Below are 26,548 nucleotides of genomic sequence, written 5' to 3' on the forward strand. Positions count from 1 at the left end.
GCCTGTCTGTGCAGCACTGGGCACTCCTGAGCAGCCTCAGCACTGGCTTCCTTCAGTTTGTGTCTGCAGCATCCTGGTAGGAAGAGGAGCTCTGGCATGGGAGCTGTAAGAGTGGGTGGCAGCAGATGGTGAAAACCGAGGGGATAGGAAAATAAATACAAAGAGGCTATCTTGAGGGGAGAAGTCGCCACATCAACACTCTGTTGCTTACACAGTCTATTTTCCCGAAGCCTAAACAAATGTTGCTCTGTTCCTGGCACACGAGGAAACGGCTCTGCCGACCGTGGAGGACAGGTGCCCGGGCACACACTGCACCACACAGCCCCGAGGGGTGCTGCTGCCCTGCACCTCACTCAGCCTTTCGATTCCAACCCAGCGTTTAAAGGGGGATCTGTCTCACACAGAGCAGGGAAATCACAGCCAAGAAGGGAGTCTGCGCGCCCTGCTTCCTGGTTACTCGGAATTTAGGCCAGTCCATCTTTCCATCAGCCTGTGCATGGGCATAACACCACCACATCTGCCCTTTCCACGGACACCAAAGCAGGACTGCATGGTGTTAATGGATGCTTTTGCCTGACATCTTCAGAAAAGCAAGCGGAAGATATTCCCAAAGGAAACGAGGAGATCCAGTGCTGGGTGCGCAAGGACTACCCAGTGCTGTTTCAAAGGAAAATCCATTTACCTTGTAAGTCACTGAATGACCCAGCAGCACAGCTGCTAATCTGAAGCAAAGCAATCCCTTTCGCAGCTCTCACACAACCTTGGACGGCAGGAGCCCACTTCTTGCTATCACCCCAGCCTATTTGATCAACCCCTAAGTCTGGAGTCTGCAGCAGGACCATTTCTGCTTCTCTGGCCACCAGTGGCAGTGGGAAAGGTCTTTGCTTTCAGTACTTTTCCTGATAGCAGCCCTGACAGACCTCCAAGGAATAAAAGCCCAGACTTGGGGAAAAAAGATCCAGCTAAAACTGAGAAGAGCTTGGCTCACCAGGCTGACCCATACACACACACACCGAGAACAACTCGTTGCCAGCCAAGAGCCCTCAAAACCTGCAGCCCTTGTCAAAATCTCCCATCTGGGTCCGCGGGAGTGCTTCATGACGGGAAATCAGAGGTGAAAGCGGTCTTTTAAACACACAATGTCTGCTTCAGGCAAAGGCAATTTATTATGTTAAGCACGTTATTAAAGGATCTAAAGCAGCAGAGCAGAGATATTCCAAGAAAGGTTTTAGCTTCTCCAGCAAGGGGCTCCTGGGAGTCCTCTTGTTAATATTTTGCACAGGGCTGTCTGCAACCGAGCCTACGGTGAACATAAATGCCCCCTCAGTCCCCTTTCAGAACTCGTTTCAGTTAAATCAATACAGCCATCAGGGAGACTTGAGGAAGCAAAGCTATTAGTGGGACCGCAGTTAATTCTGGGGAAAGAAACAAGCAACAAAAGCAATAAAACTGATGGATGGCTTATGCAGACACAGTAACTCTTTCCTGTCTGGGTCCTGCAGCATGGCAGCCCATCAGAGGATGCTCACTGAAGAAACCCTTCTTCCCCAGATTTTGCATGGTCTCTACTTGGGATCAAAATACTCCCAGCCAGGTGCAGGGCAGAGGGCCATGGCACAGAGGTGGACATGAGGCTAGGAAGAGACATCGAGGCTGCTCTGAGGAATGGAGGGTGCAATTCCAGGCTAGCACTATATCACTGGAGCCCCCATCAGCATGCAAGAGCTCAGGAAAGCTCGTTCCCAACCTCCCTTGGCAGCAGGACCTTCAGGGATTGGGGAGCACATGGTGACTCCAATTTTGGGTGGGAATCATAGTCCAGTAGCACACCTTTGCAGCCGAGCAGGAGAGTTCAGAGCAGTGCAGGGACCTCACTTCAGGGGTCCCTGTGGCGCACAGTCGCCAGGACCTGAGAGGCATCATCTTCTTTGCCATAGCAATGCCCCTTGTCAACAACACACCAAGAAACCACACAGGCCCATGTCTCCCTCATCTCACCATGAAAGGTCACGTCTGTCTTCTCCACACACTTCCCTGTGGCTTCTGCCTCCTTACATCATGCTAAATGTATGCCATAAGCATTGGGACGGAAGGTGACTACCATGGTTTGCTTTCTAAAGCACCTTAAACATCTGTAGGTGCTTGGAGAGAAACTCAACAGCAGTAGCTATAACGGCAGCGGTGTTAAAAGCAGCTCAGGAGACAGCAGAGCCTGGCTGACTACCCGGTGCCCAGACTGGCACACAGAGAAGAGCTTGCCAGGTGACAGCTATGTAGCAAATAACTGAGAATATGTTGAAATAGAGGCTCTGTAGCAAAGTCCACTGACTAAAAAGCAACACCAACACGAGTTGAAGGTCCTGCAAACTGGTAGTATCATTGTTTCTAAAATGATAATGCCTATAAAAGTAGCAGAAATAAGTTTAATCATATTTGCTCCACCTACAGGCCTATCAATGTAATGTCACAGAAGACCTCAGCAGTCAGAGACTTGCACCTCTCGTCTCACAAAATATCAAACAAGATAGCATGGACCCAAAATGGAGAAACCAGCAACAGCCTGACTTTGGCACTGAACCAGCCTCTTCTCCCAACAGCACCAGATTTATTACAAAGTCATCTGTGCAGCCTCTCATTTCTAAAGCTACACAGCTATGGAAAACATAATCTCTCCACCCAACTGACCTCCAAGTCCAGGTCTCAGGCGGTTGTCATATCCATCCAACAGCCTGTCCAGGATGCGGGTGAAAATGGTGATGTTATCTTTGCTGTCATCGACGACGTCTGAAACATGCTTCTGAGAAAGTCTGGCACGCGGGGGAAAAAAAAAGGAAAAAGCATCATCAGAAGGGAAACCTACTCTTTACATGCTCTGAATAGTTAGTGGAAATGAAGGGATGTTGGTTCACGCTCCAGCCTGCACTGCAATGGGCCCTGAACTGCAGGATGGGGCACACCTGTTGATAAAGTGAAGTGCTTGCAGGACTCCCCACAGGTCATCTCGAACCAACTCCCCTCTGGCCTCTGCCACCGAAGCCCCTGCTGGGGAAGCTGAGGCATCCACACTGACCTTGCCCCACCTGTCTGTGCTCAGGGCCAGCAGCACCATAGGTAGCAGTTTAGGAGCCTTGTTTTTTTCAGAGAGCCTTTCCCTGCCCCAGCATCCCTGTCTGCCTGTAAAAAAGGGCATATTTATGAACAGAGGCTGTGGGAACCTCAGTTACTCAAGTGCCAGCACCTCCTTATAGGCAGCATGGAAGAAGTGATGGCAGTTGTTTACCATATCTAGCCATTTCCAAGTTCTCTGCTCCTGGGAAGAGGGAAGGGAGGCAGAAAAGGAGGAGTTTAGTAAAGCAGGCTTGAAGCCTGAATCCATCATTAAAACTCTTCATGAACTATTTCTGTGGTTTGCTGAACCTTCGCTGCATTGCTGAAGGAGAAAAGTGGCTGGTGCTCTATCTCTATACTGACTCATGGACGGTGGCAAATGCCCTGTGGGGGTGGTTACAGTAGTGGAAGCAGAACAACTGGTGCAGAGGCAAACCCATCTGGGCTGCCCTGTTGGGGCAAGGTATTGCTGCCCAGGTACAGAAGCTAGTTGTAAAAGTACATCACGTAAGTGCTCATGTACCCAAGAGTTGGGCCACTGAAGAACACCAAAACCATAAGCAGGTGGATCAGGCTGCTAAGATTGAAGTTCCTCAGGTGGATCTCAACTGGCAACATACAGGTGAAAAATTTTCAGTTCACTGGGCCCGTGATTCCTCAGGCCATCAAGGAAGGGATGCAAGGTACAGATGGGCTCATGATCGAGTGGTGGACTTAACCATGGGACACTATTGCACAGGTTATCCACGAATGTGAAACACGTGCTGTGATCAAGCAAGTCAAGTTGCTAAAGCCTCTCTGGTATGGAGGATCCTGGTTAAAATATAAACGTGTTTATATTGAGAAGTGTCATATTTTAGCCCAGCTGGCAGCTAAGCACCACACAGCCGCTTGCTCAGTCCTCACGGGTCGAGACAAGAACAGAGAGGGCTCATCCACCAATTATGGACACAGGCAAAACAGACCTGATTTGGGAAAAAAATCAATTTAATTCATTACTAATCACATCAGAGAGGATAATGAGAAACAAAGCCAGATCTTGAAACACCTTCCTCCATCCCTCCCTTCTTCCCGGCTCTAACTCTTTCCCCTAGCGGCACAGGGGGATGGGGAATGGGGGTTGCAGTCAGTTCGTCACATGCTGTTTCTGCCGCTTCTTCCTCTTCATGAGAAGGACTCCTCACACTTCCCCTGCTCTAACGTGGGGTCTCTTCCCATGGGAAACAGTCCTTCACGAACTTCTCCAACATGAGTCCTTCCCACAGGGTGCAGTCCTTCACCAACAGACTGCCCAGCGTGGGCTTCCCACGGAGTCACGGCCTTCTTCAGGCACAGCCGCCTGCTCCAGCATAGACTGCTTCACTGTTAATCTCCACAGGTGGCTCACAACAGTGGAAGCAACCATGGGATGGTTGGAAACCTATGCCCTGCCCCATGCCACCGCCCGGAACACTGTTCTGGGTCTTGAAAAGCAAGTCTTGTGGTGGCATGGCACCCCAGAAAGAACTGAATCAAAAACATCAGGACTCATTTCTGAAACAACATCATAGACACCTGGGCCAAAGAACATGGCATTGAGTGGGTATATCATATCCCCTTGTCATGCACCAGCCTTCAGGAACATTGAACAATACAATGGGCTGCTAAAAACTGCACTGAGAGCAATGGGTGGTGGAACTTTCAAACATTGGGAGACACATTTAGCAAAAGCCACCCAGTTAATCAACACTAGAGGATCTGCCAATAAAGCTGGTCCTGCCCAATCAGAACTTTTACGTACAGTAGAAAGGGATAAAGTCCCAGTAGTGCACATTAGGAATATGCTGGGGAAGACAGTCTGGGTTGTTCCTGCCTCAGGAAAAAGTAAACTCATCCGTGGGATTGCTTTTGCTCAAGGACCTGAGTGCACTTGGTAGATGATGTAGAAGGATGGGAAAGTCTGATGGGTACCTCAAGGGGATTTGATGTTGGGTGAAAATAGCCAATGAATTGAAGTGTATGATGTTAATTGATAAATAACCCTGCCACTGCATATCATCATTGCTATGGTTGCTATATATTATAGTAAAAGCTTCATATTAAGAATCACACAGGTTATTGAAAAATGAACTTAGATGGAACCAGAACTGGCTTCAAAAACTGGTGCCTAGTCGTCGAGGTCAACACCTTCAACTTGCAGACCATGGGCACGGACCAAGCCAGATACACAAGCTATGAGCTCCAGATGTAGCATGTGACAGAAACTACACATCATCCTCCTGCTGCATTCAATGTCACCCACCCACCGCACCGAAATCCGGTCCAGCTCTGCCAATGAATGTCACCCACTCCACTGACTGAGCAAACTCTGCATCATCTCTCCTGACTTGAAAGACTGTAATGACAGATGGATCCCAAAGTTATGGACTAAATGAACTCAATAGACATTTTGGAGGGATGGCTCACAGACTATGGGAATGATATCTGTGTGCATATATTACAAGACAGGAAAAGAGCCGTGGTGATTAATTGGGATGTGTTGGAAAATGTGGGACCTGAGGATGACGTGGATGGTATAGAATAAGGGGTGGATACTGTCCTGGTTTCAGCTGGGATAGGGTCAGTTTTCTTCTAGTAGCTAGAACAGTGCTCTGTTTTGGATGTAGTATGGGATTTGGTATGAGTAGAATGTTGATAATATACTGATGTTTTCAATTGTTGCTAAGAAATCGAGGACTTTTCAACTTCCCATAGTTTGCCAGTGTGCAGATGCACAAGAAGCTGGGAAGGAACTTAGCCAAAGAACAGACCCAAATTGGCCAATGAGTTATTCCATACCATGCAATATCATGCTCAGTATACAGGTGAGGGTTGGCCGAGAAGTTTGTGCTTGCTCTCTCTCTTTTTTCCAGGATTGCAGCTTCAGGATTTCTCTCCTCTGGGGTTGCTAGCTGAGGTCGGGCTGGGCATTGGTCAGTGGGTGGTGAGCAACTGCACTGTGCATCACTCGTTTGTATATTCTATCAATATTATTATCATCATCGTTTTTTATTTTATTTCAATTATTAAATTGCTCTTACCTCAACCCATGAGTGTCCTCGCCTTTACCCCTCTGATTCTCTCCCCCACCCCAGCAGTGGCAGGGGAGGGTGAGCGAGCACCTGCGTGGTGTTTGGCTGCCTGCCAGGTTAAAACCACAACATCTGTTTATAAAACCAAATGAGTTTTCATGTTCCTATCTCTGCTCAACGCAAGAAGCCTGGAAGCCTTGAATAAGATGATTTCCTCAGGACATTTTCTGCCCCAGGTGGAATAAAATAAGTAGTAAATTTCTCAAACAAAGCTCATCTCACCAAACAAAATCTTCAATGCAGTTCTACAAGCCCAAGGGGCTCAAATAATACATTTGCATTTTGCATCTCGCTTTCAATCAACGGAGAAGGAGCCTGTGAATCCTTCTGAAACTGGCTATCTCTAAAAGAGATTTCAGACAACACAAAGTACTGGTGCTGTGGCTCCAAGCACAGCTTTCCCCAGCAGAAATAGACATTAGGACCAAAACAAATGCAAAGGCAGAAGATTAAGTAACAGAAAACCAAAAGAAAAATCTATAGAGATGCAGAAATTGCAAGGAAGATGGAATAGGAAATAAAAGAGACACCAATGAGGCCAAAAAGAGATTAAAAGGCACAGATAGGCAGCGGGATGGCTGAGGAAGCTCAGCCAGGCAGGGAGAGAAAAGGCTGCTGAAGCGCAGGGGTCCTGAGCAGCGGCACCAGGAGCCCCTCGGGAGCAGAGCAGCCCCGATCAGCAAATCAGCCCCGTGCCACTAACCAGAGAGATAAGTGACTGGGGAGCACTGCCCACATGAAGGCCACAAATGCAACAAACTAGAGAGACACTGATGGTGCAAGACACGGGTGCAATTACCAGGGAGGGCACCTCTGAAGCAGGGTCCCGCTCCCACAGCTGGGTGAAGAGAAGCCCTTAAATTGTTGCTTTCTAACACTTCTGCCCCTTTCCTTCTCCTCAGCCTCACTTGCCCTTGCTCCAGCTGATGTGTGCAGCCACTGTTTTAAGCATGCCTCAGGAAGTAATTGGGGAAAAAAAAAACAAAACAGAAAGAATATTATTTAAGGAGTTCAAAGCTTAATCCTGCTGCATCCCATCTGGTTAGAGTAGTTACTCCTGACACTACTGGTCCATTAATAAGTATTCTGTGAAGGGTCAGTAGGATGACAAGTAGAAGAGCTGGCTTGGAGTTTTCTATCAAATGTTCTCCCCATAGAAAACCCAGCTTCTTTAAGATAAAAGAAGAGCAAAAGTATTTTCTAGCAAAACAGGAAAAATTGAGAGCTGGGTATGGGTATTTTTAGAGTCAGGCTGAATCAATACTATTCTGCATGCTGCAGCTAATTGAAATATTCAATTTGGGGCAATTTTGACATTAATTTGCATCAGCATCAATGACCAAACACTCAGGGAAATTGTACTTCAAGTGCTTGAGGTTCGCTTCTCCAGGGATCAAATCTCACTTCTCCTAAGGCCACTTGGTCTCTGGGTTTCAGCAAACGAATACCTGCTATCACAGGCAAAGTGGTCAAGTCAGGAAGCTCAGCCTACAAGAGCCCAAAGTGGGTAATAAAGTGCTTAAACCGCAGCTCCCATAGGGTATGGGGGGTGAGCCATGGTTGTGAAAACACCTGTCCCAGTCCCACATCCAAAACATCAAAGCACTGTTGATACTATGAATGGCATCACAGCATTCGACTTCCTATTCAAATCAAAACACTGTTTTTGGCTTTTCATCTGGACTCAAAATACTTGAAATAGCTGAACTCCCTGCAGGTAAGTAGAATTTTGAGGAATTTAACAAATGCCTACTGTAATTAGTGAGGTTTCAATTGTACCAGCTTTCAATAGATGTCATGGTTAAAAGCAATCTGTACCAGTGTCTGCTGATGGGTGTATAACCACCTATAACTCATGAATAGCTAGCATGCTCATGAAAGCTCATTCATTAATGTTTTATAAGCTATCTTTAAAAATTACCCGTAATATAAAGAGCGAGAGGACAGATTTTTGTGAAGGAACTCCTGGTGGAGGCTCAGTGGTGATGGGAAAAATGAGTTTACAAATTTCAAAGCCGTTTTACTCTGCCTGACATTTGAGATTTTTACTTCAATGTGAGCAGTGTGGGATTCACTCAGTAGGTGCCAGGGAAAGAGCGGTGCAGGCAGGGGAGAGCCAGCGGCAGCTCTGCCTGGTGCCTGATTTGGGCAAATTCCCCAGCCCAGCCAAGGTCTGGGCTGGCTCACGTAACCTTAACACAAAGCTAAAGCTGCCCTTCAGCAAGCCATAAAACCAGGTCTCATTTATCTCTCCCAAAGCCCCAGCGAAGAACCCAAAGTAACTGCTAAAAGGTATGGGGATCATGGGTTTAAAATAATTAAAAGCCTTTAGGCAGGGAAGACAGAGGTTTATAGCAAATTTAATTAGGATAGGCTTGAGGAAAAGTAATTACCTCACCACCTGTCCCTGTGCACATGCTCTCTGGAGAGCTGGTTGCCACCTCGGTGCACAAACCTCCCAACATGGGTCCCCTCCTACGCAATTTAGGAAACAAATCCTCCAGTGGACCAGAGTGGTACCCGTGCAGAAGGCGGCGAGGGAGCAGCAGCAGCAGCACGAGTGAAAACATGACTGGAAGCAAAGGGTCATTGGTGGAGAAGGCAGAGGCAGGGCTGCAGGCACAGGCGGCTGCTGGCACCCCCCCGCAGCCAGCACAGGGATGGGGACCCAGCAGCGGGCTGGAGGGGAAGGCGAGAGCCCAGGGCTGCCCGTGCCTGCGCAGGCAGGGGCAGGCAGCTGTCCATCCCTACCAGGGTTAGCATCCACACATCAAGGTGTGCTCGGGATGCATTTGCTTACACAAAGTTCAACCTGAGCGGGTGAAGTGGTGTGGGCAGGACAGGGCAAGAGCGTGCTGCTGGGCAAACAGCGGCATGCAGAGGGGTGCGTGGGCCAGGTAGGAGTGGCAGCACTGGCATTTTTCCATGCATGAAAATCCTTGATTGCTGCTGGATTTGTAACTCGGCAGACAGCATTTCAGTGTCCGTATCTGGCACTCTAAAGGCTTTTTCTAAATTTTTATAGAAGTCATGTATTATTTGCATTTCTCCCCTTCTGCACAGAGCTCCTCTGTCCCCGCAGCTGGCAGGCTCTGCTGGGGATATCTCTGCCTCCCTTCCTCAAAGGTCCCTCTGAGCTCACCAAGCCTCAGCGGAGGCTCTGTCAGGATGCAGAGGGCTGCAGAGCCTGTCACGGACTAACAGGCTTTTGTCTTCTCCAGACGGCGCCCAGAGGCTGGGAAGGTCTGTGCTGGGACTGCTGGAGCCCGCAGGGTCAGGGACACCAACCCGGTCTGCGGGCAAGCAGTGTGCCCAGCCAGCGCTGGCCAGAGCCCCCCTGCTACAGCAGAGCAGGCGTGAAGCTTGGGGGTTGTTACACCAGAAACAGCTAAATAGCTGAAGCAGTTTCATTTTATTTTCTTTAAAAGAGTATTAAAATGTAAAGGTGGGGAGGAGTCTCTCTTCCAGGTTAAAACTTATCCACACCAAGTCCTTGCCCAGAGTGAATTGTGCAGAGGCCAAATCTGAAAATTGGTTTTGTTGCAAAAAATGCTGACGACCGGCCTTCATGAGAGCACCTCAAATAATGCTAATGTAATCCGTCAGCTCATCCACGAGGGACTGCACAGTCCCCGGGTGAAAGGTGTAGGGACAGGGACAAGGGGAGGGTCAAACACAGCAGAGGCACTTTTTAGTGCTTTGCCCTGGACTACCTCACGCAGGTACTGGCCCTGGGATATTTAAGCACAGCAAGAGGACTGCAGCCTTGGCCAACAGCCTCAGCGCTCACCACCTTACCCAGCATCAGCAGGGAGAGCCAAAAGCAGGACTAGGACTCCAAGGCTAACGAGAGAGTGCGACCCCGTTCCCGGGAGCCTCAGTGCCATGGTGTCAGCACTGCGGTGACCGGCAAGCGAGCCTCCAAAACCTGCCAGGGTGGGCACAGAGGGGAAGGAGAGAAGAGAAAAGAGATTTTGTTTACTAGAAGGAAAGCAATCTGCTTAGTTCAGTTTTTCCCAGCAGTTCATCCATGTTAGCCAGCAGCCAGTATTCCTGGGTCCTGTATTTGAAGTCCCCGAGACCCGCCAGGGACCAAAGGCAGCAGCATCCCCTGCAGCACTGCTGGCCCTGGGGAAGTCGCAGCGTAGGGTCCGAGCCAAACCCACCCTGCATCTTCACAGCACATCCAGCAGCTCCCCAGGTGCTTCAGCACCTGGCAGCAAGTGCTTAGATCCACGTTGAAAACGACCACGCTGGCTCTTCTTCTACCCATCGCTTCCTCCTCCTCCTCACCCCATACTCTGTCACCTTTCTCCCCTTGCAGCAGTCCCCAGCTCCCCCCACTACCTGTGCTGCCTTGAGGACACCCACACAGCAGAACCACCTGCAAAGTTGCAAGATTCATTTTTTCCAAACATCTTTTTCCGGACAGTTAGGCCCTCATTAATCCTGGTAATGACACTGTCAGAAATCATTATTAAGTTTAGACACTGAGGCCCAAGGTAGTGAGAGCATTCGACTGTACTGTACTTAGCGTGCTTAGTTTTTTCACTAAGGCTCAGTTTTACTTCTATCGTGATGTTATTGCATATTTAACCACCTTCCCCTTTTATGTAACTCATTATGTTGATGCACCTTGGAACAGCACTGCCAAGCAACAGCCTGTATAAATACGGCTTGTCGTGACGTCACCCTGACACGACACCTCACATCTGGCACGCACGGGATCCAGCCCAGCAGAGGCTCGGCACTGCAGCAGCCAGGCACAGCTGGCCAGTGTGAGCCCCCAAAGCTGCAAACGAAGGCTCACTTCAATCACAGCCTGCAGAAACCAGGGCAAGACGTTGTTACCAGCCAAATCTCACCTCTGGATTTCCCTACTCAATAAGCACCAACGTTGCAGAGCCCAGGCAGCTCCCCCCAGCAATGAAGGAGATGCTGCGTTGAAAGCCAAACCCCACCACCTGAATGGCACTTCTCAGCGAGCGGAGGGTTTGCCTCAGGATGAAGAGGCAGGTGAGCTGTGCAAGTGCTACCGAGGAGCAGGGGCTTCTGCACACAAGTACAGCAGACGGGAATCCCCCAGCAGAAATCCCATGGAGAGAGAGCAGGGATGGAAACACTTGGAGATCATGTATATCACGCACGTGCAGCCATGTATCCCTGGCTAGCCCCTGCCCCAGACAACTGGAAGAGGAGGAGGGGCACAAGGCCAGGCTGGGTTGTTAACGCCACAATTCTGCATCTAGCTACCCCTGGTCACCCCACGCAGTCTTGGAAATTCAAGAATTTGCTGATGAAGCACAAATTAAGAGGATGAACACCTGTTCTGTGGGGAATCCAACAGTTAGAGGAGACTCGTTCCAAATCACAACAAGGACAGCTAAAATGTTGATGTTTCTACAAGGCAAATTCAAAATTCCTTCAATTAACAGCTCCTCAACAGATTTCCTTTCAACTTTTCCCTTTGATTTCACTTAAACTTGCATATTATACAATAGGATTTTTTTTTTTTCTAAGGCAATTTCAAACCACTAGCCAAAAAGCAAAAAACATATTGCTGGCTTCCCTCTCCCCTCCCCTCCCCACCACTGAAAAATTTCATTGAAATCAACACTTTCCCATTCAACTGTTGATTTCAATAAATGGTTTGTTTTGGGCAGAATTTGCACTGCCAGCATTTTTTGACCAGGGATATCCACACAAACAAGGACTCTTGGTTTTGCAGCAGGTGCCTCCTGGCTCTGCAGGAACTGTTCTGACTCCTCTAGAACATTTTGGACCATCTTTATTAGATTTGGTGAGACCATGGGCTGAGGAGATTATGCACTAAAGGTGGGACAGAACAGCTAAAGAAAAGAGGACCAGAAAATGAGACAGCAAGGTAATTCAGAAAGAGATAGGGTCAGGAATAGTGACAAAAGGCAGAAGCACTTACACCTTCCATGTAGGTGTGTATAAGACATGCCTGTCTGTGCCAAGGAGCTCTAAACACCTTGTTTAGAAAAACAAGATTTCCACCAAACCTTGTTCATAAGTGTTTGCTTCCATATTATATGGAGATGAAGGGCTAATTTTCTGCTTGGATAGCTCTGTTGAGAAAGGTGCTAGCCAAGGATAACAGGGCTGCTTGAATAAAGTTAAATACATGTTTAAGTCTCATTTTAAGCATCAGAACCAGTTCTATATATCTGCACCAGGAGAAAAAATCTGTTTTCACTACTTGCCCAGGTGATTACTTTGCCAGCCACAGCTCAGTTTGCTGGCACAGAGAATGCCTCCAAAATGGGATGTGAGAGTACACGGATGGCTGGTTCGCTATGGCTGCATTTATGGACTCGGGAAGGACAATAGCATGGAAAATAGCTCGGCACAGTTTTCTACCGCTTCCCTTTGGTTCTTGTATTGTATTTTACTGGGGAGCTGGATAGAAGAGGCTGTGCAGCATTTTCCTGTTCTTTGGCCCCTTTACACTTAGAGATGGATTGAGAAGCAGACTCAGTCCTGAGGATTGTGGTTGACATTCCTGATTAACACCGGGGCTTTAACTGTTGGTAATGAACCCTGGTAGCCTTGTGACATTGAGCCAGGGCTGGCCAGGCAGTGCTGGCAGAGCAGCAGAAGGAACAACCACCTTCCAGTGCTTCCACAACAGCTCTCAGCATCACCTCTTCCCTTTCCTCAGGCTGTTGCTAGTTCAGGCCCAGCACTGACCACAGGGATGCACAAATCTCAGCCAGTGCAAGTGCTGTATAAGCCAAACAGCTACTGGCCACATAGCCTTCTTACCCTCTCTAATAACAAGGTTCCTGGCCTGGCAGGTTTGTAAAATCAGTTTTGGTTTCAACAGCCAAGTAACTGAGCTCCTCAGATTTTTGCATAAGAGTTGCTCTTGGAGAGCACTCCTGCCCAATGGCAGTTATTGTTCACGGCAGGGCAGGCAAGAAGAGGTCCCTCGGTGCACAGCACCATCTCGAGCAAAGGAAAGAAAGAGAAACACCCATGAGTGTGCCTCAGGAAAAGTAACACTGGGGCTCCTCCAGCCCGAACTGGTGCTGTCCTTGCAGAAAGTGCTTAAACAAAATGCTATTCATCTGTCACTTCCCGCTCAGGAAGGCTCTGAAACAGTCAACATCTTGATCTAATACCTGCACGGATCCTGATCCTCTGGGAAGGGGAGGGAGGATGCAGGCAACATGCATTTAACTGCATGTAACCAAGTGACGGTTTAGGAATATTAACTGGATGGTAAAAGTCTTAAGAAGGAAAAAAATCCAAAATCTCTTACTACGTCTCACTGAAAGGAAACTATATGGTATCCATGAAGAAAAAAGCAGAATGCAAAGAGTTCTAAGCTCAGAAGAGAGCGAAGTGAAGTGAAGTGAAGTGAAGTGAAGTGAAGTGAAGTGAAGTGAAGTACTCCTTAGACTGACCACTCTTCCACATAAGTTAAAGAACACCACCTTATAGCTTCTGGTTCTCATCTATGCCTATCCAAGATGGAGCCTATGGGGATGGTACGTGTTCAAAGCAGCTCTGCACTCCCTTCCTCCATCTGTCCATTGCTCATTTCTTAATGGCACAGTTAGCAAATCCATTCATCACTAATTCTGCAGTTGCTGGTAACCTCCACAGCTGAATCAAATGCAGATTTTTGAAGGAGCCATGCTAACACTTTGCAGCCAGAATCCAGCAACACTCGTTTACAATTCTGTGCTCTCTGGATTTTGGCAGCTCTCTTTATAACCACATACCTAAAGATATCATAAACATACCCTATCCTCTCCAGCACACACAGTCTATCCAATCTCCAGAGCATCACAACATAACAACACTCCTGAGAAATACAGCCTTCCCGTTGGATGTGCAGTTTTGGAATGAGGAATCGGAAAAGCTTCCTTCTCCCGAGGATAACAGCATGCTCCAGCTCCTGCTCCTACCAAGGTGGGTCTGGTAGGAGCACTGGTACCTTCCAGATCAGCAAGGTACCCTAGTAATTATGTTAACGTGGGTATCTCCTGACTTGGCATACTGAGCCTGATCTTTCAGAAATCCTTTATCTAGAAACCATTAAATATTCTGAAATGCCTTCCTAGGAAAGAGTGATTAGCATAGGCTTACTGCTGACAAAGGAAAGACAGAGCTCCGGAGGTGGAGACTGAAAGGTAAAGCATGCAAAAAAATCTGGAAGAACAGCCCAGAGAGGGGAAACTGCAAGCATCAGAAAGGGAATGAAGGACAGAAGCAGACCACAAACCTACCTCGGTACACTTGTGAGAATCACATCAGTAATCTTCCCCAAATTACTGCCTCCTTGGAACACGCACAGCCAAGGGAACAATCTGATTCACTTAGCAATAGTCTCATCATACAGGTGGCATTCATGAAGGAGACCAAAGGACATATTTGTCCCATTACTGTATCCAGAGATGCCGTGTACCTGCAGCATACTTAGGTCAGCTCGCCCACGCACCATGCACCTACACCAGTGGCATCGGCTGAACGAGTGCTGGGCACTTACAGCCCACTGCTCCCAGGACCTCCAGCAGCTCCACATCTTTGCCAAGTCAGGTATCTCAGTGAGAGGTGTGCAATGAGGAGCTGATGCTGGGAAGCCAGCTGGAAAACAGACTGGGAAGTCAAGGCAGCCTCAGTCCAAAAGCCCAGATAAGAGCACTTTCATGCAAGGAGAAGAGGGTGATCTAGACCCAGTGGGTGCCAAACACATCCACCCACCTGCATAGTAGCACAGCCAAGCACACCGCTATAGGTGACCTCACAACACCTGCATATTTACCCCTAAAGTCAGGTGCACTTGCACAGCACAAGAAGCTCCTTAAAGCCCTTCCTCATTGCACTGAAGCCTCTGTAAACAGGTCCCAGGCATCAGGGAGGTCCTTTGACACCTCTCAAGGACTCCAAAATCACCCGAATGCACATGCTGTGCTCTGCCCAACCGTCCCTGACCCTCCGTGAGCACACCAGCCTTGCGGTCATCGCTGCTACACCCTCTTCTGGCATTCCTTTGGGTAAAGCTCCAAGCTCTCTCTGCAGAGATGGGCAGCCAGCAAGGGCTCAGTGCAGCAGCAGCAGCAGCAGCAGCAATAAATGCAGGCGATGCACATGCTGCCTTGTGTCTCTGTTGGGGAGGTTTTGCTGCAGTTCTCAGTAACTTCAGCTTAAAAGGAGAGTCCCTTGGAATAAAATCTTTTTATTTGAGGGCAGGGCTGCAATGAGCAGAGGGTTCATCGGGAATCCTGGAAATGATGGAATAAGACACTCTGGTGTTTCACAAGACCCTTGTCCTATGGTTGTTTGCATCCCTTTGTTCTGAAACGAGCTAACTGGAATGCGCGCACACACTGCACAGCGCAGGCAAAGACACTCAAGCCAGTGAGTACTGGAAGCAGCCCAGCCCTGCCAGCATCGTGCTCTACCTGCACCAGCTGGTGCAGGGGGAAGGCTCCGTTTGTCAGTCTGGACCGAGGGAAGTGCTCTGCTTCCATCATCTGAGACAGCCTGGATTTCTTCGACTTGCCTCTGACTTTAGTGCTGCTTTGTGCCCTACAGATGCTGCTGAAGGCCAGAAGATACTACAGCGTTTCATAGGAATCAAAGAACAAGAAACAGGCAGCAGAACCTCCGCCAACTTGAATCAAACTTGCTGTTTACCATCTACTTAGAGAAACAGCACCGGCTCACAGCAAGAGGCACATGGCAGAGGAACCACACAGTCTTCGACTCACAAGCATGAAACGTTTGTGCTTACCTGCCCAAGGGGTAGGCACACATTGGCTCGTCTCCACAACCACACATGGCACAAGCCGGTAAACAACCTTCCATGAATCTGCCACACACATAAGGTATGAGGCACACGTGATGGTTACCGAACGCGTTGTCTGCAGCTCTGCAAGAGATGCCAGCATAAGAGGACACTTGGAACCAGAGGCACAAGGCAAAGAAATTAAAGGTTCAGATCAACATGGAAATCTTGGGAGAAAGCCTTAAAGTGGATCTCTTCTGTACAAAGCTGGTATTGGAGAAACAAGCTCTGTGCCAACTCCCAAACCAGCTTTAATTTTTCAAACGAGAAGCCACTTGACAGTTTTTCCTCATCAAAACAAAATTAATCCCAGTATTGCATCTCTCTACTCAAAAACACATCCAGAGGGACTGTGGAGTGATTCACACCCACAACGCTACAGGAAACCGTTTGCACTCAAAGTGTAACAAGCCAACACTGATTCACCCACATAATTACAGGCAGACACTGATCACAGCTACTGCAACTGCAGACAGACTGACTCACAATCAAAGCAACTGCAGAGAGACTCCGGCTTGCAAGCACAACTGGAAATACAACCATGTGGACAATACCCACAGTCTGCAATCACAGGTACACACAAATCCTTGGAAAACTAGCTAGCACCCTAACCAATGCAAACACGGCTAGCCATGCCCTGTGCTTTCTGCTGGCACTCTTGACTTCACCCCACAACCATCTTTCCTTCACTGATGGAACATATCCACATAGCAGCAATTGTTCCGTCCCTGACAGCCCTTGCACTTGCCAAGCACGACTGTCAAAGCCTGAACCCAGGAGCAGAGCTGTATGATGCTATTCAGGAACCCCCGATGATAATACAGTAAGCGTATATGGTGCAAGACATTGATGCACATCCATCCACTGTGGTACCACGTATCTGCACTGGCTGCGCTGACCTAGTGTTTTCCAGACTATAAGTAAATGCAAGCAAGTATAATACATGTAGCTACAGGCAAAGGAGATGGCAAAAGACAATTGGGCAAAAGCTTGACAGGCAGGATTATTTACTACACTCTCTGGGTATGTAATTATGTCAGTGTTCAGCCTGGATATTGTGCGACTTTTTGTAAACAGTTGGCAGGATTACTCCTACTGAGATGAGGGGCTGGGCTGCTTCTCCAGTGTTGAGAGAAGCAGGCTGAAGAGGGCAAGGTCTACTTAGAGAAAAAGAAACTGAGGTGAAAGAATGGTTTGAGCAGGAAAAGACGAAAGAGAAGCTGAGAGTGAAGTGGGACAGGCAGCAGCCTACAAACAAAGAAGAAGAGGTAAGGAGAAAGAACAGGAGGAGGAAACCTGTATGATGCAGACCTGTGCTAAGAAGCTCCAGAAGCAAGGAAAAGCAGCAGCCTTCCAGTGCTGAGCGTGTCTTGCAGCGGTGCAGAGAATGCATCTGTGCATACCTACGCGCTGAGTTCTGCTGCGTGCTGTGAGCCAGGAGGAGATTCCAGGGGAAAGGACACAGCCTCTAGCCCAGCATGTGCCATGGGGCCCAGGTGCAGCCACAACCTCTCCGGCTGCTCAGAGCTCTCCCAGAAAAGAGCAGGAGCGTTGGGCTCGCACACTCCTGCCTCTGTGCATGTGTGTGTGCGTGTGCTGCAGGGCACCCAGCCACCACAGGCACAGAGCGAAGGGCAGGCTGGCAAACTTCACCAACACAGCATCACCTCAAAACAGCCCTGAAATCCTTTATCCTCCAGAGTAAGAGAAAGTTAAGAGACAGACCACAGAAAGGAGAGGACTTGCCTGAACCACACGTACCATCTTCTAGTTGGAGGCTGAACCTGTCTCACCACCTGTTATTTTTCTTCTTCAGACTTCCCACAAGGAAGCTAGGAGGACCAAGAAGTCCCTGCTCTGCTGCTGCCATCAGAACAACCCAGGTGAGCAGGCACTCAGAGCTGGCTCTCGCCAGCTAGCTTATGACAGCAGGAGTCTCACCAGAGGGTCCCAGTTCTCCATTTCTGTCTGAGGACGCTGCTGCGTTTGCAGCCAGCCAGCAGCAGATTCAGGGGAGAGACTACGGGTGCAATTGGCCAGGGAATGAACTATTTGTTCAATTATACTTTTCTTGTCCAGACGAGAATCATTTCTGGCAGAAGGCAGAGCGAGGAACAATGGATAAGTGTTGCAGCGGGGACCATCTAACGCTTAATTGCATTATGCTACTCCTTTTTAATGATCCATATCTCATTCCTGGTAACTCTGGGGGAGGAGGAAAGATCTGGAGCTCTTTTCCCTTCCCTCCCATATCAGCCTCAGAAACTGCAGCCCCAAAGACTCCTCTCCCTCCTCCCTCTCCCCGACACAGCATCAGCGCCCATTAGGCCTGGCTGCAGGATTCAGGGGGAAATTTGACTTTCCTTCACTACATCGCTCTCCCCGCTCAGCCCTTCCACTGCATTCACCGTCCGGCTCTAGGAACGGACCTCAGTGTCGTCCTCGTCCAGACATTTTCCATCGCAGCCGCTGGCACCTCTCCCCATTCTCCAGCCGGCGGTGCCAGGCGGGCGGGCTGGAGCCCGGGGGGTCGCTAGCAGGGAGGGACCCTGGCACGGCTCGGGCGGCCGCTCTGCTCCGGAGCCAACACGCTCCGGAGTTGCCGCGGAGTGGTGATGCTCCGACCCAGCGGCCGGGCCTCCCGAGCCCCGCTGCCCGGGGGATGCGAGCAGGGCAGAGCCCCCCCTTCCCGCGGGGCCGCTGCTCTCCCTATTGTTCACCGGCCCGTAGACAATAGCTGAGGGGCGGCGCGGCACCCGGAAGCCCCATCCCTGCCGGGGGGTCCGCACACGTACCCCGCGCCCCCGCCAGCCCGGCCCTGGCGGGGCGGTTGTTCGCCGCTCGGTGCAGCCGCCGGGGAGGCGCGAAGCGGGGAGGGGAGAATACGGGGGAGCAGGGACGCGAACCGCCGCCCAGCCCCGCACGCACTCACCCCGCCGCGCCGGCTGCCCCAGCGGGGGGCGGCCGTGAGCCCGCTGCGCTCCGCACCGCTGCGCGCCGCCGGGCTGCGCGCCCCCGTGCCCGCCGTGCCGCCCGGCCGGGGCTGCCAGCCGCCGCCTGCGCGCTCCTCCGGCCGCGGCGAGGGAGGGAGAGAGGGAGGGAAGCAGCATCCCCCCGCCTTCCTCCTCCTCCTCCTCCCCGCGCCCGGAGGAGGGTTTTACCGCTTTGTGCGGAGCTGCCCTCCCCACGGCGCAGGCGGCGGCGACGGGGCGCTACCGCCCTCCCCGGCCCGGGCTGGGGCCACCACCCCACGCGATGTCCCGGCGCCCTCCGCCAAACCCCGGCCTCGCAGCGCCGCGGCAGCCCCCGGCATCCTTTCCGCGCAGGAGGGCGAGCAGAGCAAGACTGGCTGCTCCCAACGTCTACCTGTTGAAGGGGGGAGCTCCCCGAGGCGCCGGTGCTCGGCACGGAGGTGGGCAGCACCCCAAGGGGTGCGCTGCGCCCCAGCTCCTGCCAACCTCCTCCTCGCTGCAAGGCCTGGCCGAATCCCGGGTGCGCTGGTGGGGCAGGGAAGTTTGGCCCACAACTTGGAATCGCCGAGGTTTATATCGCAATAAAACGGTACGCGGAGGAAAACAAATGCGGAGAAGGGGGGAGGAGGAAGAGAGGTTCAACCGCAGCAAGGAGTAGACAGCGAAGACAAGGGCAGATTCAGCGTGGTAGTGTGGTGATCCCAGAGGAAGGGCGATGTGAGATGTGCTGGACAGAGCTGGCTGGGCTTCGGATGTTTTGTGGAGACGCACAACAGCGAAGCTGGGAAGGCGAAAGCTGACAGTAAGGCGCACGCAAAATATATTGTCCCTGCAGAGCTCGCCTTGTTAAACACGCACTGCAAGACTCAGCCGCAGCTGTGACTCCAAGGTACAAACCATTCCTCCCTCTCTGAGGATGTGGGATGAGATAAAGGATTATAACTGCAGGCATTACTGATCATCCCAAAATTCCTCTAAAATACTCTTGGGTTTGAATACCGAAAATAACATGCAAACATACTTCAGGGCAAGGGCCATCAAGGCATGAACGATTAAATCCAGTTTAACTGTCAGTTCTCTGCGTTTTGATACGAGAAAATGACCCAGTTCTTGCTTCTACGAGAAAGTTAGGGGCAATCCCTGTTCTACCTTAACCCTACAGACCACAGCCATCCTGACTTTGGTGAGACAGGAGCATTCATCATGACTTGTTTCTGGACAGTAGGAAGAGAACATAGGCTCTCTTTCAAAGCAAAATTCCAGCTTCCCTATGATCTGAGCAAGGTCTTACTAACCCAGGTATCCAGACTCACATCTGTTAGCCGCAGTTCAAATGCCAGTAGAGTTCTGATTTCCTCTACTCAATAGAGGCCATAGTCAAGGCCTGATGAGCCTCACAAGATCTGAAGACCAACATCTTGAGCAAAACTGAGCTTAGTCCAACACAGTGCCCCCACAATCAAATCTCACATTTCTTAGACCAGAGGAGGAAAGTCCTTACTGTTACTGCAACACTTGGCTTTCTTACAGGAACATCGTGGCTGCCACAAACCATATGTAATCAAGATAAGTTTCTGCAGCCCTCACACCACATCCAACCCTAGCCAATGGAGATTAAATACTCACAGGACAATTTTGAAGCATCAGCAACCAGACCTTCAAGTTACTATTTTTTGATCTCTGAAAGATATTTTGCCTGAGCTGCAGGGACCTTGCTTTTGAGATCTGTGTGGACAGCTACCTTTTAAATTGACCTTAGACTGCTCTTATGTGAATGACAGTAACCAGTACATGGTGTGGGGCTGTTGCCATTTTAAAAAGCCTGTTTCTGCATTGAACTCCTCCTGTTGTAATTTAAAGCATCACTCAAGAAGAGAGCTGTGTGTGCATGCCAGCTGAGGAGCTTTTTTGCTGGTCGCCACAACCGGGGCAAATCATAGGATCATAGGAAAATTCTCATTGGAAGAGGTTTCAGGACATCATGAGAGTGTTGGCAAGGGAACAGGGAAGAGCTCAGAGGCAGTCCCAAGGCACAGCCATTCACTTGGCTAAAAGCCCCAAGGATCTGGCCCACTGCCTTCCTCCTGGAAGGTGACACTCCATTGGAGAATATCACCAAGATGACCTGCCCAGAGGTGGGACCAGACACAGGACCTGGCTAACTCAAGAACATTGGTTGCCTGAAGGCTGAGAGCAGAAAAGGCTTTAATATTTGTTCTCCTCCTTTCCAAACTGACTCAGCTGCTGGCATGAACTGGCTTGGATATGAGAACAGGCATGAAGCAGAATCAGCGAGACAAGCATATCCAGAGACAGAAATGACTCAGGATTTTAAATGGCTCATATTGAAGAACATTCCAAGATTTATAGATATAAGTAGTGCTAACAATAGTCACAGGCAACGGAAACCATGCTTCTCTGGGGCCTGTGCATCCATGAGCAACAGCCATACAGACTTTCCCCAGGAGCAACATATCTCACTCCACTCTGAGATGCCTTCTCCATAGACTGCCTCCTCTGACACTGCCAGCAGCATGAAATAGGTCTTGGCACAAGGCCCTTGTTTGGAAACGTTTTGCCAAGAATCTAAAAATCAAACTAAATCCCTCACCTTGCAGCCACACCACATGCCAAGCTGGGCTAAGCCACAACACAAGTTCTCCTTACAAAGGTGGGGGAAGTGGCCATAACTGGGGTCAGACCGGAAAGAAAGCACAAGGCAAGGAATTGCAAGGATGTAGCCACATGAATAGTGAGTTGCTAAGAGCAGAGCAAGAGATACAGCACATAAAAAGCACCCTAAGTGAGAAGGTCAATGGACATGCATGTTGCAAGCTCCTTCCACCTCTTTGGATGTGCTGATCCACACCATATCTGCTCATGCAGATCTGGCCTGTGCATGGTGACAGTTGCAGACACAAGGGCTGTTCAGCAGCAGCACAGGATGGCTTTGAACGACAGGGGATGCTATCGAGGGGGAAAGGGAAGGCCAGAGAAGGTGGCACCGGCTAGCTCAAGTAGTCCAGCTTTAGACAACCTTTTCTTTGGGGGACAGGGGTAGTGTTATTGACAGTTGGCATTAGCTAGCTGGAATTGTCTTTATCTCTGCTCTGTTCAGGAGGAAAGGTAACCTTCCACTAAGAGCATCAGTCTTTGTGGATACATCCATCAATTTAGGAGGCATAAAACATCTTGTGAAACCTGTAAGCAATTATCTTTTAATGCATCATTCCATCAAAAGGCTTTTATTTCCTTCTTAAATATATAATCTCCCTCCCCTTCTACCTCTGCTTTACCTGCTGGAATACCTACCTGGACTCTGGCATACTCCAGGAGGAGATGGCTTTGAGGCAAAACCCTTCTTATGGTGATCAAGGTTAAAACATGGCTGTCACCATGTTACTGAGTAGTAATCTCTCAAAATGGAAGTACGGCAGCCAGGAATATCTTGCTAATAATTAGCTAGCCTTCCTCCTAGCACCCTGTTCAACTAGCCAGAATAAAAGTACACTTAGTTTTAGGTCCATGCTGCAGTGCCCTTGAACTGAATGGGATTGCAGACTTAGCCTCTACTACGGCAAAGCAGGAGGGTCCTTTCTGAAGGTGCAAGCTGGAGCAAGAGCTTAGGGATGTGCTGTGCAGCTCCAGTACACCCACCTCTTTGGAAGCAAGTCCATGCCATCCCCATTCTTCCCACCCAACACCCACACTTGCAATCCAAGGGAGCTGGCTGCTGTTATATTGCAATGCCTGGATTGGAGGACCAAGCCAGGGAACAGGAGACCTTCCCCACTGCTGAAAAGCAGAAGGGCAGCATGCCAAGGGAGACATGCACCATTGACACACAGCTCACTGCGGGCACTGGGTGGTGCAGACCTGCTCTGAGGATGAAGGCTCATCAGCACAGGGAGGGCACTGCAGTTAGAAAGGCCTGACCACCTTGTCTGCAGGCACCTGCCTGGGCACAGAGCAGGTCCTGTTTTCCCCACACATAAGTGAACCCTGAGCACAGCAGAGTCTTTTGCACCAGTCCTGCATGAGGTGGCCTCTGCAAGCTACCATCCACACCTGCTCTGAGGCCTTCTCATACTGTTGGGGGAAGCAGCCAGCCTACAGTCACTAAGCAGACAGGTTGTCGATGCAGGCAGGAGACCAGAACAAAAGATACTCTGGTTGCATAGGGGTCCAGCCCCTTCCCTGAAAGATGCTGGTCCACTCTCCTCCAAGGAGCACCATGCTGACACCCCCCTCCCAAAGAGCTGGTAGAAAGGGTGCTCTCTTCTCCCATCACCCCTTCCTCTCTCAAAGCACCCAGGGACATCTCAACAGCCCTACAGACCCAACTCCTTCCCCCGCTCTCCTGGTGCTACCCTCTTCTCACTCTCTGTCCCTACCAGGCCAGCTGTCCCTGCTCCCCACCCCCCGCTCGTTGCAACCGTAGCAGCGTCAGAGCCGGCTGCTGCCTGGTGCTTTATTAGCCCATCTCCATGGCAACTCGCCTACAGCTTAACTCAGAGACCCCTATCTTGCCTCGGCCATAAATCATCCACCCGTCTGCAGCCTCGGTCAGAGACAAGGGTCACTGCCGGCCCTGCATGCTGCCGGGAGCCTTGGCCACTGTCCCAGCCTCCCTGCTGGGGCTGTCCCATGCAGGCAGCACGCAGGGTAGAGCCACTTGTTTGCCCTCTGTGGCACCACATTTGCACCCCTCAAGCGAAGTTTAATGGTCATCCAAAGAAATAGTAGAAAAAAGTGGGTGGTTTTCCCTGTTTGAAGGCAAACTGGAGCTACCCATACAAACCAGCAATGAGCTGGTGCTCTTCCTCCTTTGGGCAGGGAGCAGAGTCCTGGGCCAGCCCCCAGCAAACAGGCATAGCACTGGGGTGAGGCAGAAAGGCAACAGCTTCTTCCTCTCCTTGTCTATGGTGAAGCCCTCAAAGCCTGCCAGGAGGGAACAAAGAGCCATCTAAAATGCTGTGCTGTCCCTGGTATCCAGAAACAGCTTAAGAGCAACCTTTCCCCTAGCACAGTTCAAAGGCAAAGCTCCCGTTTAAAGTGTTTTCTCATCAGGACGGTCCTTTGGGCACCACCTTACCAGTCAGCCCACTGGCTGTTATCTCACATGTGCTGGGAAGTTGAAAGTAGGTGACTGGTAAGAATCTGTTCGTTCTCACAAAAGCAGACTTTCCCACACAGTTTTTCCCTGTGGCACTGGGATGGGGCTGCAGGACATGCTAATCTTTTCACCCTCTCAAACACACAGCAAAAACAGTTCTTGCTGCTGAAACTCTCCACCTCTAAACCTTAGACTTGGAAAACGGAGATAACTTTTTCTTTGTATCCCATGTCATGCAGTTTGTCACTTCATCCATATGTTTCAAGCATAATAATGTTGGGGCTAAATCTTGGCAACACAAATGCAAAGGTGGCTCCCACCACCAGAAATTTTGTCTACAGAAGCCTGGCAAAGTAAGTGAGAAAGGAAGGATCTCTTTGGAAGCTGTTGGGGCATTGCAGGGCTGTGCTGATTGGAAGAGGAAGGTGATGGGCTAAGGCAGAATCATCAAATGGCTCACTTGATAGCACAGACACAATGCACAACAAAACAGACAGGTCTAACATGCACTAGTGGAAAAGTTGATCATTTTTCCTCACCTTTCCACATTCCCTGAGGTACTGATCTACAAACACACACATAAATATATATATATATATATATATGTAATCCCAAGGGATACCTGAGGCACAACGCGCTGTTCCTATACAAGATCACATAATCCTTGCTGCTTTAGATTAGGGCTTTGGTATATCTAGGGTTTTACCCATAGCTTAGACATGCCCAAGGAAATCCAGAAGTGGGCATTGGGATAGTTATAATATCTTCATTTTACATAGATGCTCAGCATGTATACCCACGCAACAACTCAAAGAGCCAAAAAACCCTTCTTGCAGGACACTGCAGAGCTCGAGGTCTGTGTCTCAGTAGATCCTGTCAAAGCAAAGAGCTGGAGCCTTGTTTCTATGACAAAATATGTCCTTCCAAATCTCCAGAAGCCAGGTTCAACTACATGGAGAAGTACCAGAGCTCTTTTAGCAGGGATAGCTGCCTTGAATTCCAAAAACTATATGCTGGCAGTAGAACAAATTCATAAAAGCTAATGGGCCTGAAAGAGACTGTATTTGTCCTGCAGTCCCTTGGCAAGGGCAAAAATAAACCTGGAGAGAAAGACCTGTTCACATACTCTTTCTTTTCTCTTCTGCAGTTACAATAGCAGCATCAGTTCAAAAATCCCCCTGTGGAGTCATAAGGTTTTAGATGCCTCAGCATTTCTATTTCTGACATTGCGCATGCTTGTCAAGTCCAAATATGCTTAAGCAATTTAGGTACCTAACGCTCATCTAAATCAAGTCCTTAGGAAGGCTGGCTTTAAGAGTCCTGCTTGTTTGCTTCTCCAATCCAGGGTCCTTCTGGGTTTGTCTCTGCACCCACAAAGCTCTGAACTCATTTTTTGTTACCGAAGGAAGCAGGGAGTGGCACAAATCCAAAATCTGGAACTTGAAACAGGGCCAAATATAAGGAGGTTCACCTAAAAATTGCAGGAGTTGACAACACTAGCTGAAGTGCTTGGAAAATGCCCCATATTACATGCAATATGTTATTCCAGGTCTTCCCTCCTCTTTCCTCCCCTCCAAATACCTTCCTCAGCTTTCTCTGTCAACTCAAAGGAGATCCTGGTCTCATCATAGCTTGATAAATAGAGCTCAGTTTATAGGCGCACACCAAACAACAGTGAACCTCCTGGTGCAAAGATGTTGCTGAACTTCAGGTGCAAAGGCCATTAGGAGAATAAATTCCAAAGAAAGTATGAACTCTGCTGCACTCAGAAACCTACTGCATCTGGAGACTGACTGTACTTTCACCGAAACAGCAATTTTAAGATCCTCTCCATCAAGCAGGATAGTTAACCACGCAATATGTAGATAGAGCCTGTCAGCAGGAGAGCAGAAGTTTCCTGAAGACTTCAGCTGAACCTGCTACTTTAACAAGAGCTCTAAATGTAGCACATTGCCTGTGCGATGGTCCCTGAAAGGATTAATATCTTGTCATGTTCGGTAAACTTTACAAAGGCTACAGGAAGCTGAGGGACAGGCAACTGTCTGACACTGAGTGGATCTCATCAGCTCTAATTAGCTGAAACAAAACAGCAGAGACCCAGGTAATAAGAGCTCTTCATGATGTTAAAATGAGTGGTGGCTGTGGGAGGCAGGATGCTCCAATCGCGGGCTCCTGGAGGCGCCTGCATGGGAAGCGGAGGCCGAGGAGTTAATGAAAGGATCAACTGCTCCGGAATGATTCACGTGTTAGCCGTGTCCTGGCATGGGGTGAAGCACAAGAAGAGGGGCAGTTCAAAGCCCAAGAGCTGTCTCCCTGTCACTCGCACAGCTTCTCATGCATACGCCATCTGCACAGCTGGGCCAGGGGTGGAGGCATGATGGAAGATTGGCTTATCCACCAGTCAGGTCCCTTCCACCCC

At 49.6% G+C, this 26,548-nt stretch overlaps 1 protein-coding gene across 1 annotated transcript in view; it reads right to left on the reverse strand.

Moving 5' to 3' along the window:
* Positions 1 to 26,548, reverse strand: part of LOC104379223 (gamma-aminobutyric acid type A receptor subunit alpha3) — a 117,961-nt gene that overhangs the window by 57,665 nt on the left and 33,748 nt on the right. Inside the window, exons 4-8 of the mRNA XM_086619836.1 lie at positions 24,397 to 24,474; positions 19,408 to 19,583; positions 12,212 to 12,244; positions 10,017 to 10,115; positions 2,686 to 2,807 (exon numbers count right to left, since the gene is read on the reverse strand). Of these exons, the coding sequence (XP_086475962.1) occupies positions 2,686 to 2,807; positions 10,017 to 10,105 (211 nt within the window). The 5' untranslated portion in view covers positions 10,106 to 10,115; positions 12,212 to 12,244; positions 19,408 to 19,583; positions 24,397 to 24,474. The remainder of the gene's footprint in view (positions 1 to 2,685; positions 2,808 to 10,016; positions 10,116 to 12,211; positions 12,245 to 19,407; positions 19,584 to 24,396; positions 24,475 to 26,548) is intronic.

Source organism: Tauraco erythrolophus, chromosome 13 (genome assembly GCF_009769465.1).
Source record: "Tauraco erythrolophus isolate bTauEry1 chromosome 13, bTauEry1.pri, whole genome shotgun sequence".
NCBI lineage: Eukaryota > Metazoa > Chordata > Aves > Musophagiformes > Musophagidae > Tauraco > Tauraco erythrolophus.